The following is a 12,303-nucleotide window of genomic DNA, read 5'->3' as shown; positions in this document are numbered from 1 at the left end:
GATATCTCACATGACTCTGGGTCAGCCTGATTTTCCGAGCACCAGCTGGAAAAACCCGACCATTTTGAAGCATAGAGGCGCCGAGTCGAAGGGGCCCTGGCTTCAGATATGGTGCTTAGGACCTTCTCAGGAAGGACCTTTGGTACCCGTTGAGGGGCCAAACATGGAGGGCCCATAAATCGGGTCTCGGATGCCACAGTGTCCCGTTCGCCTGTGTGAGGAGGTCTTTCCTCAGTGGGACAGGCCATAGGATTGTGTCCGATAACTGAACCAGTTCCGGGAACCACGGTCTGGTTTTCCAGAGAGGGGCCACCAGAAGGACTGGGCACCCGCTCTCTCTGACCCGTTTGATGACTTGTGGAATCATTGAAACCGGGGGAAAGGCATAAAGGGGACGGTTGGGCCAGACATGGGCCAGCGCGTCCCTGTTCTTCGAGAAGAACAATTTGCAGTGGGTGTTGATTCTCGAGGCGAAAAGGTCGATTTCGGCCTCGTCAAACACCTTCCATATCAGACTGACCGTCTGTGGGTTCAGGGACCACTCACCGAGGGGAGTGTTGCCCCGTGAGAGCATATCCGCGCCCACATTCTGGACGCCTGGGATATGCGCTGCCCTCAGAGAGCTCAGGTTGGTTTGTGCCCATAAGAGGAGGTCTCTCGCCATCGCATGCAGGTTTCCTGACCTGATGCCCCCCTGGCGATTTATGTAGGCCACCACTGACATATTGCCTGTGCGGACTAAAACATGGTGACCTCTGAGGTTCGACAGAAATGCCTTCAGGGCCAACCCAACTGCTTTCATCTCCAGACAGTTGATATGTAAGCTCTGCTCCATGCTCGACCAAAGGCCGGATGCAGGCATGCCCTCGTGCAGCGCTCCCCAACCCAGGTTGGACGCATCTGTAAGAACCACTTTCCTCCTGGAAATTGTTCCCATTGTCACCCCCTTGTGGTACCAGTTCTGAGCCCGCCAGGGAATCAGGGTTCTTAAACAACCGTGATTCACCATAACGCGCAAGTTGCCTGACTGCCATGCGTGAGTTGGCACACGCCGTTTCAGCCAATGCTGCAGCGGGACGATGCGCAGTAATCCCAAGCGGAGTACTGGCGATGCTGCTGCCATGAGACCAAGCAGTTTCTGAAATTTCCTCAGTGGCGCGCGCTCGCGCGCTCTGAAAGTGCCTGCAAACGCTCGCACTGAGAGCGCGCGCTCTGGTGTGAGTCGCGCTGTCATAGCTCTCGAGTCTAAAACTGTGCCCAGAAAGATCACGCTCTGGCTGGGGGTTAGTTTGCTTTTTGAAACATTGATTGTGAAACCCAGGCATTTTAGATGGCCGTGAATCAAATCCCTGTGAGCTAATAGCTCGATTCTCGACTGTGCCAGCACCAGCCAGTCGTCGAGATAATTCAACACGCGCACTCTCTGATGTCTCAGAGGAGAAAGCGCTGCATCCACACACTTCGTGAATGTGCGGGGTGCCAAGGATAGACCGAACGGCAGAACGGTGTATTGATAAGCCTGGCCCTCGAAGGCAAATCTCAAGAATGGCCTGTGACGAGGATTTATTTGAATGTGAAAGTAAGCATCTTTCAGATCCATTGTGACAAACCAATCCCCCGGGCGCACTTGTGCGAGGATATGTTTGAAAGTTAACATTTTGAACGGCCGCCTCATGAGAGCTTTGTTCAAATGTCTCAAATCAAGAATGGGTCTGAGACGGCCGTCTTTTTTCGGAATCAGAAAATAGCGGCTGTAAAAACCCATATGTTTTAGCGCGGGGGGGACTAATTCTATCGCCCCTTTTGCTAAAAGATTCTGTACTTCGGTGCGAAGCACATGACCCACGTTGCTTCTCACCGAAGTCTCGAGAACCGCCTGAAATTTTGGAGTTCTGCGAGCGAGTTGGAGCGAGTAACCTCGTTTTATAGTGTTTATGACCCAACTCGACACACCGGGGATAGCTTGCCAGGCTAGAAACCGTGTGGCTAGGGCTTGACACCCTTATATTGTGATTTTTGCACACATTGAGTATTGGACTGACTATACAAGCATTTGCGTGTGGGGAAGTCAGTGTTACAACAGGGGAGGGGCCGCCTAGTAAAGGGGGACCTGACACCCTTATAGTGTGATTTGTGCACAGTGCACACATTGAGTATTGGACTGACTGTACAAGCGTTCGCGTGTGGGGAAGTCAGTATTACAACGGGGGAGGGACGCATGGCCTGGGAAGTGAAGAATGGCCTGGGACGCTTTCTGTGCCTCTGTGTATCTCTCCGAGAACCCCTTCACCGCCGGGCCGAAGAGGCCGGTGCTGGATACTGGGGCGTCGAGGAACCTTGTTCTCTCCGCGTCCTTAATGTCAGTGAGGGTAAGCCAGAGGTGGCCCTCGAGCACGACCAAACTTGCCATATTCCTCCCGATAGCCTGTGCTGTGGCCTTGGTAGCTCTCAAGGCCAAGTCCGTGGCGCTTCGCAGGTCCCGAAAGGCCTCAGGGTCCGGGCCAGCCTCGTCCATAGACCGGAGGAGTTTGGCCTGGTAAACCTGCAGCACGGACATCGTGTGCAGGGCCGATGCCGCCTGACCGGAGGCGGAATACGCGCGTCCAGCGAGGGCTGAAGTGCTACGGCACGGCTTGTTAGGATGAACAGCTCTAGTTCGCCAGCTAGCAGCTGTGCTCGGGCAGAGATGAGCGGCCAACGCCTCTTCGAGGGGCGGCAACGACTCATAGCCTTTTTCCGCTGCTCCGTCCACGGAGGAGAGCGTCGTGGAAACTGCGGGGCCTCGTGTAGAATAAGGAGTGCGCCAGGCTTTGGTGAGCTCCTCGTGTACTTCAGGAAAAAATGGCGCTGGCTTGTGACGAGGGGCCTGTTGATGCCCCGGCAGAAACCAGCCATCCAGCCGACTTGGAGGGGGTTCAGCGGGCGCGGCCCACTCGAGCTCGAGGTCCGCTACGGCCTCGCAGGCCGCACATCCGCCGGCAGACAGTGCATTCTCCGCGTGGTGAAGTCCCAGGCAAGGAATGCAGTCAGCGTGTTCGTCCGCCTTGTGCAGCTTGCATCCGCACGTGGCGCAGGTCTTGACACGAGGCATTTGAACAACGCTCGTACAGATAAAACACAGTTAAATGCAATGAGTAATGAAAAAGGATATCGCCGGATAGCCACAGGAGAGACGGCGTCAGGAGAAACACGGTTGAAGTGTCGTCTGCTGAACTGTAGCTCGCTCAGGCTGAAGGCTTGTTCGACGGCGTTTCAATAAATGGCCAACCGTCTCCATTGACTTTGCATTGCGAGATGCTGCCTCCTTGTCATTTCTTGCTTCTAACAAAAGACAGAATAATGCCTAAAAGCTGCTATGTGACAAGGTGAAGGAGGCCTCTACAATGCAAAGTCAATGGAAACGGTTGGATTTTTATCACAAATTTGGCATTTGACTTCATTTTTTGTTGAATCTAATGTAAAGTAGCGCCAGACTACTGATGTTGACCTTGGAGCCATTCTTCTTCGCGTGAGTGTGATTGATTGATTGATTGATTGATAATAATTCCTAAACTACAACGAGCAGAGCCCGTTAAATAGGAGAGATGCGACACTCTCTGTCATTCTAATATGTGGATTTGATGCTCAAAAAACATTATCAATGTTGAAAACAGTTGTGTACAATTTTTTTCAGGATTTTTTTATTAATAGAAAGTTCAAAAGAACAGTGTTTATTTGAAATAGGATCTTTTGTAACATTATAAATGTCTTTACTGTAACTATAAATCAATTTAATTCATCCTTGGTGATCCTTTTGAATTTGATCCTTGAATTCATCATTACTGATTTATTTTATTTATCCCCCCCCCCCCCCAAAAAAAATCCTCCTGACCCCAAAATTTTGAACAGTAGACTAGTGTTTAACGTTACAAAAGCTTTCCATTTCAGATAAATGCTGTTCTTTTTAACTTTCTATGCATTAAATAATCCTGAAATAAAAATGTAAATACATTATTTAAACATGGATAATAATGAGAAATGTTTCTTGAGCATCAACTCAAGATGATTTCTGAAGTGTGACACTGAAGACTGGAGTAATGATGCTGAAAATTCAGCTTTGATCACAGGAATAGATTGCACTTTACTAATATATTCACATAGAAACAGTTGTTTTAAATTGTAATACTATTTCACAATATTTCTGTTTTTTTCTTGTATTTTTAATCCAATAAATGCAACTTTGGTGAGCAGAAGAGACTTCTTTTAAAAAAAAAAAAGAAAAAAGTACCAATCCAAAACTTTTGACTGGTAGTGTACACATTGTTCTTGAAACTTTTGTCAATAAAGCCCTTTGAATTGAATACATTTTTTGTTTATTTTGAATTTTGGAGGGAAGCAGGGGGGCTTACATTTACGTATTTACTGTATATATTTTTCTCGTATTTCTATGGTCATAATTACTAACATCCTGATGTTATGTTATGTTAAAATACATTAAACCTGCACAACAAGTAAATATCAATCAAAGCTGCTCAGTTTAAGTCAAGAAAGAAGTTTGGTCAACAGTAAAAAATATATATCTAGGGAGAGGGTAGCTAAGTTTTCCTTGAATGTTCTGTCTTCAAAGAAACTCGTTCGACTTCCTACAGGGAGAGAAAGATGGCAGAAAGCAGGCCAGAAAAGAAATACAAGGGTTCACAATAGCCATTACATTCTGCCACCGAAGCTGTATGATGATCTGGAGACCTGCTGGTGAATCGAGAATCAGTCAAATGCTTAGCCATACATTGATAACTAAAGCATTCAAACTCCACGCTATAAGTAATAATATAGTTACTTGGATTTTTGTGTGAGAGCATTCCCCTGCCAGAAGCAGAGCGTGTCTTAGAGGAGACCTGGTCTTGAAGAAAAGCCTGTTGCTGTTAGACAGAACTGGTAGTGGTAAAAAAAGGAAACAGTGTTAAAGTTAATACATTGAAGGACAGATTAAATACACAAATAAAGCCTATGTTTCATAAAGATTTTCATGAGGTTGAGAGTGATACACACCCACAGTTAGGTCAATACCTACTTGGACATTTGTAATGATTTCTGTTATTTTGACTACTCCTGTACATAATTTAAAATTAAATGAGAACAAAAATATCTATATCTATACAATCCACTATTGTTATTATTACACAACATTATGGAAGAAGCTGCTGGATGAATATTTTGCTCATCCAACAATTTTTTAAATTTGTATTGGATTATAATACCAACGTAAAGCTCAGCCATACATTATGCTTTTCTATGATGTTCAGGATTTTTTATACTGTCATAGAGGTGTAAATTCATTCACATGTTTTAGCATTGAGGTCTTATTTGTGGGGGTGCTGCTGTACTACTTGTTTGCTTTATATCCAGAAGTATTTCTAATATGCTGACCACCTCATGTATGTAAATAGAGCTGACAAAAAAAACTGAATACAATGTAGTGCAACATCACATTTAACTATGACCTCAGTATTGAATTTACACATCATTTCTGACTGGTAAGTTAGCTAACGTTGAGGTGTATTACGTAAGTTAGCTGCAATTAACTATTAGCCTATCTTCCAATAAACATGAACTAAAGTTGGCTACATAAATTACAATTAGCCTACTGACTAGATTCATGAGAGGACGGCTAATGCGTAAAATGTAAAAAAATTAAATAAAATACAGTAATGTCATCAACTTACCAGCGAGCGTACTTCGGAAACACTGAAAATGAATGGGGTTCAGTGCTGGGTTTGGAGAACTATCGGCAGTTGCACGACACAAGTTACTTCCGCATTCCAAAGTTCCCATGGCAGTCTATGGGAGTGTCGTAATTGTTTTTCAACGGCTCTGACAACGAGTAAGATCAAACCCCGCCTAGCAACCGTCACTGTACTAAATTCCTTATACTGATATGGTATGGTTAGCCCTTTAATGTATATTATGCTGTTGTGCACGTACAGCGCGCTCACGCGCATTCCGCCAGAGTTTTAGTTTACTTTCAGTTTCGTCTCTGCCGCCATCTTCTACGAGTGGTAAATGTGCGTGCATGAATGTAAGTTCATTTATCCTTATATTTAGCTGTTATATTGTGATATATTAACACTTTCATGTCGCAGCTGTATATCTGATTGTTGTTATTCTGTTCATATTGTGATGAATGTGTTTAGAGGCGAGTGATGCCAGTGTAATTCCCGCGCATATGTTTAGCGCCATTTACCGCGCTGTGGACAATACAAAGATGATGTATACTGAGGTGAATCTTTATGTTTACTGTATTCAGACATATTCTGATATATTTATTTGTTTATTTCAGACTAAACCACATTTTACCACCTCAATTCTAATGCTGTATAGCCTAATGCTGGATATGTATATCGACACATCTGAAGAGATAAACAGTTAAATTATCTTCTGTCTCCTGTCACACTTCTTGCCGGAGTTCCGTAGTGGACTAGCCTTCCACCTAACTTAACAAAATAGAGTCCTTTACATTTGGTCCTTCGAGCCGGATTGCTATAGCCACTACGGTGACATGGAGCCACAGACACCATGTTGTTCTCCAGATACCACGCTAGGGCTGCAACGATTAGTCGACGTTGTCGACAACGTCGACAATAAAAATTTGTCGACAAATATCTTTGTTGTCGAGTAGTCGTTTGATCTCACGTGACCTAATGTAAGGGCCTGCAATCCCGCGATTTGACCGCTACGGCGCTGTAGCGCTAGAGTGTAGTGCAGCCCTTACAAATGCTATTGCGGTAGAAGAGAAAACAGCGCGAATAATGACAGTGCAAACGAATCCGAACTAGCAAGGTTTAGGTTTGGGAAAGTTTCACAAAACTTCAAATCAAGAATGCTGTCGTGTGCAATGTTGGGGTGCAAGAGGAAACATCCCGGCAAAAGAGGAGCCGGTGAGAAGTGAGTGTTCTCCAGCTGGAGCTAACTAACCACCAGCGGCAAATCTCTCTTTATTAGAGAATGCAATACTACTAATAATAGTAATAATATTATCAATAGTAATATAATTACAGTAATGTGATGACTTATTTTGTATAGAATAAAGCTTGATCGAGCTTAGGAGTCAGGGCTGTTTTTATTATTGTAACACTATTAGTATATTAGGTATTATTATAGTCTTATCACTTGCCTGTATTTTGTTCAATAATCATGAAGACTTACAAAACGAGATGTTATATCCTTCCTATGATATAGGAAGAATATCACGGCAGTCACTTTATCATACTATAAATTAAAAGGGAATGAGAACGTCTCTGTCAGCTCAATTGTCATGTAAAAAAAGATTGTAATTTTATAATTATAATAATTGTTTGCAGATTAATATTTTACCATTCTTTGTGTCCTGAAGTAAATGTCCCTTTTTCTGTTTCAGTTCTAAGAAAAGCAGTGGGCCTATTAAACAATGCTTAGAGAGCATTTGTGTGTGATTTGAGTTGGACCGAAATCTGAAAACTTAAAGAGAATGACCTGTTTAGTTGGCTCAAAGTTCATTAAAACAACTATTTCAAAAGCTGAAGTGATTTTCTTTTTTTATATTATAGTTAGAATATGTATAACTCAATGTTTTAACTAATTGGAAAAGCTGAATAATCGTTCCAAACTTACTGATCAGTCTGCGAAATAATCGACGATTAGTCGATTAATCGTTCTAATAATCGTTAGATTAATCGATTATCAAAATAATCGTTTGTTGCAGCCCTATACCACGCATCCTGCTCAAATGCAAGTCAGAGCACGTCAGATCCCTTCATATTTGCAAGCTTACGAGGTAGCCTTGCCTAAATCCTTTCTACCAGTTACTGGGCCTCACGAGACATATCAGCAGCTGAAGATGGATAATGCAGCGGCGCCGTTGACCTTCAGTGGGCAGGCCGAGCCCGCCTCCACTGGGGTTCAGCCGACCAGGCACGAGTTTTCATCGCTGCAGTATGGACAAGGTCCTGCCATAGTCAGTGGGGGCCGTACAGACATGAGGCTCAGCAGCATGGTGGAGCAGTTAGATGTTGTTAGATCTCCTTCCTCTAATTACACATCTCCAGTACCACAGCACCGAGATAACAGACAGTTAGAGTGTGAGTCGTTAAGTGATGGCACTGTTTCCCCGTTCTTCGAGCGAATGGAACAAGCTCAAGCTTACTCACCACCGATTGTCAGGCCAAAGGCTACTGCAGTTCCAGCCATCCCATTACTGAATACAGAGACGCTCATTCCATGCCTTGGGGCGCCCAGGGACACCTCCCATCAATCTATACGGTGGCAGACGTCTCCAACTACAGCTCATATGGTGTACAGTACACCCACACCGCAACCATTTATTCAGCTGCCAGCAGCAATGTATGCGAGGCAGACAGCAGTGGCATGCAGTGCAATGTCCTCCCCTGCTTCCTATAATGTTATATCATCTTTGCCACAAACCATTACGTCATTGAAGCTGCCTACAGTCACAACAGTGCACAACACTCTGGCGCCACCAGTTTACCAATTACAGATCCCTACACATAGCCAACCAACACATGTGTCACACCCGTATCAGCCATCACCCATGGTCGCAGGATATTACACACCGCAGCCCTCCATTCAGTCATCAGTACAGAACTGGCATCCTCCTCCAGTGGCATCTACCGTGCCATATCTGGCCACACACGCACGTCCAGTATATCAGCCAGTACCTGCTGCACCTCCGCTCCAACCAGTCCCAGTCCCATCGCTACCAAAGCTTGTGAATGACAGTGAAAGAGAGTTCACAGATCTGAAAATAGCCCTCGACAATCTGCTGAACCCCCACACTGAGCTCACAGAACATTACAAATATCGTGTGCTGATGGAGCAGTTGGTCCTTGACGAAGCAAAGCTGATAGCCCAAGCGTGCCGTCATCACCCTGCACCTTACAGCAGCCATGGCAGCCCTGCAGCGCCAATACGGCCAACCCCACCAGCTTGCACAAAGTGAGGTTGCGGCTCTAATGAACTTACCAGATATCAAGGCTGGAGATTCAAAAGCATTCCAGAACTTTGCTCTTAACATTGATCTTCTGGTGGGTATGCTTATGTCTCTAGAGCATATGTGTCAAACTCAAGGCCCGCGGGCCACAACCGGCCCGCAAATTAATTATCTTTGGCCCGCATGACAAAATGTATTTATTTTTAGAGCTGGCCCGCCAGTATATCGGTTCGAATTATGTGGGAGCTGAGCACATAGAGAGAGGATGAATTATTTATTTTGAATAGAAAAGGAAAAATTACACAAGCAGATCGTCATTCATTCAGCAAACTGATCTATATATTCAGCGCTGTGTGGTTGTGCTGTGTCACGTGACAAGCAATGATGCGTCACCATGGAAACATTACCGCGAAAGCGTACCACAATAATCAACTAACTCTCTCCCAAAAAAATGGCTAAACGAAAGGTGGACTTTGAAAACAGGGGTTTTCAGGACAGGTGGGAGTCACAGTATATGTTCGCGGATGTAAAGGGAAAAGCTGTGTGTCTCCTGTGCGGAGACAGCGTGTCTGTAATGAAAGAATACAACATAAGAAGACACTATGAAACGAAGCACCACGACAAATACAAGCATCTGGACTCGAAACAAAGGCTACAGAAGGTAGAAGAGTTAAAAAGAAGTCTGGTGTCACAGCAGGCTATGTTCACTAAAGCCAAATCACAAAGCGAGGCTGCTGTTAAGGCCAGTTTTATTGTGGCAGCAGAGGTCGCAAAATCAGCCAGGCCCTTTAGCGAGGGGGAATTTGTCAAAAACTGCATGATTAAAGTTTGCGACGCCGTGTGCCCAGAAAAAAGGCAAGCATTTTTAAATGTGAGCCTGAGCCGAAACACTGTTGCTGATCGTGTGCATCACCTTGCTACCAATCTCCAACAACAGCTTGTGAGAAAGGGAAACGATTTCATAGCATACTCCCTTGATGTGGATGAGAGCACCGACAATTCGGATACTGCCCAGCTGTCAATTTTCATCCGTGGAGTGGACTCAAGCCTGTGCGTAACAGAAGAGTTATTGGGATTACACTCAATGCACGGCACAACTACGGGGAAAGATATCTTTGAAGAGGTGTCCAGATGTGTAGATAAAATGGGGTTGCCGTGGGATAAACTTGTGGGACTGACAACAGATGGAGCGCCTGCGATGTGCGGTCAAAAAAGTGGATTGGTGGGGAGGATCCGAGAAAAGATGCAGGAGGAAAACGTCACAGGTGAGCTGACAGCGTATCACTGCATCATACACCAGGAATCCTTGTGTGGCAAAGCCTTGAAAATGGAACATGTGATGAGCATCATAAAAAAAACGGTTAACTTGATCAGAGCCAAAGGTTTAAATCACCGCCAGTTCAAGTCTTTTCTGGCGGAGTTAAGTTCAGAATATGGTGACTTGCCCTATCACACAGAGGTGCGATGGCTAAGCCAGGGAAAGGTGCTGGAAAGATTTTTCGAGTTGCGTGAGGAGATCTGTGAGTTCATGGAAAGCAAAGGAAAAGACACAAAAGAGCTCCGAAATAAAAAGTTTATGTGTGAAGTGGCGTTTCTGTGTGACATCACGAGCCACCTGAATGCGCTCAACCTGCAGCTTCAGGGGCGGGGCCGTATCATCACTGACATGTACGCTATAGTGAGGGCTTTTAAAACCAAGCTGCGCCTGTGGGAGACGCAGATGCTGCAGGAAGACATGAGCCATTTTCCGCGCTGCCAAACAATGAAAGAGCAGGTCGCTGCCACCGTTTTCCCAACTACACAGTTTGCTGAAAAACTCGGCATACTTGGTGCTGAGTTCACATGGCGATTTGCCGATTTTGAAGCTCAAAAAAGCAGGTTTGAACTGCTCAGTAATCCATTTACAGCCGATGTGGAAAGCACACGATCAAACCTCCAAATGGAGCTGATTGAGCTCCAATGTAGTGACACACTGAAGGCAAAATATGAGTCTGTGGGCGCTGCAGAGTTTCCACGTTTCATCCCCAATACAATGCCCCAGATGCGCTCCCAGGCTGCTCAAACGCTCTCTATGTTTGGCAGCACATACTTGTGTGAACAACTCTTCTCTTTGATGAAGATAAACAAAACTTCACACAGGACTCGTCTTACTGATGAACACCTTCACTCAATCCTGAGGATTTCCTCATCTCAGAGCCTGACCCCAGACATTGATGAACTTGTATCCAAGATGAGACACCAAGCATCTGGCTCAGACCAATGAGCAGAGCAGCAAGCGGTGCTTTGACGCATTTTCAATCTTTAATGCAGTTTCATTTTTGCATTTTTTCTTTCTCTTGCTATAGGACATTTGATTTTCCTTTGAAGTAAATAACTTTTGTAAATAACCATAAGAAATTAGTGAAACTGATTTTATTTATTAATTTTATTTGTTTTATTTCCTAATTAATGTTGTTTTATAGGCAATAATATATAGGCCTTGTTGGTTTCAGGTTCATAATAATAATACGTTGTTTCAATAAATTTTCAATAAACGTTTAACCTTGTCCGGCCCTTGACTTATAGCAATTTTTTAATTTCGGCCCACTGTGTATTTGAGTTTGACACCCCTGCTCTAGAGGGACCACAAGGAAGAGAGCTTACCTGTACCGGTCATGTTGACAGGTTGCTTAGTAAACTCCCTAAACACTACAGGGATGGTTTCATAGAGCACTTACAACTAAGGGGAAGACTGAATACAGACAGTCTTAATCCATATAATTTACACGATCTTGCAGAGTGGTTGAAGGTCAAGGCCGAAGCCCAACGGCTTTCATCAAAGATGGCTCAACGTTACCACACTGAGAAGGCTCCAGCTCCACGTAGGGAGCGTCCAGCTATTATTAAGCCACAGACCCGGGCCATCTCCGTTTATCATGGTAGTAATCAGCCCAAGGAGGTTAAAGAAGTAAAGCATGTCCGAACAGAGGCTCTTTCCAACCAGCAATTAGTTCAGAGAACAAAGCGCCTGTGTTTATTCTGTCAAAGTGAAGAACACTACCTCTCTCAGTGCAATGAGATCGCGGAATGCCCACCTGAGCGACTTATCAAGTGGATAAAAGAAGCTAAGAGATGCTGGAAATGCGGACGCACCAACCACAATTGTAATGAGTGCACATTGAGAAAACCATGCGGGGAATGTGGGGACGTGCATCTTAGAGTTCTTCACCGCATAGCACAGCAAGGGCCGAGCATCATGCTAGTTACAACCTCAAGTGACCGCATCTATGTGACACCACCTAGCCATACAGGTCGGGTCTTCCTAAAGGTCACCCCCGTGTTGCTGTGGAAAGGCGAGAAGT

The 12,303-nt window shown here is 44.9% G+C and overlaps 1 protein-coding gene across 1 annotated transcript; it reads left to right on the top strand.

The window, feature by feature from the left end:
• Positions 1-9,413: 9,413 nt before the first annotated feature.
• LOC130097720 (general transcription factor II-I repeat domain-containing protein 2-like) lies at positions 9,414-11,287 on the top strand. Its single transcript, XM_056264660.1, has one exon. The coding sequence runs from the start codon at positions 9,414-9,416 to the stop codon at positions 11,223-11,225; it is 1,812 nt and encodes a 603-aa protein (XP_056120635.1). The 3' UTR covers positions 11,226-11,287.
• Positions 11,288-12,303: the final 1,016 nt, after the last annotated feature.

This window comes from Rhinichthys klamathensis, unplaced genomic scaffold (assembly GCF_029890125.1).
Source record: "Rhinichthys klamathensis goyatoka isolate OS25496 unplaced genomic scaffold, OSU_Roscu_1.1 h1tg000223l_1, whole genome shotgun sequence".
Classification (NCBI taxonomy): domain Eukaryota; kingdom Metazoa; phylum Chordata; class Actinopteri; order Cypriniformes; family Leuciscidae; genus Rhinichthys; species Rhinichthys klamathensis.
The sequence above is the reverse complement of the archived record's forward strand: the minus strand, read 5'-3'. Positions and strand labels throughout refer to the sequence as shown.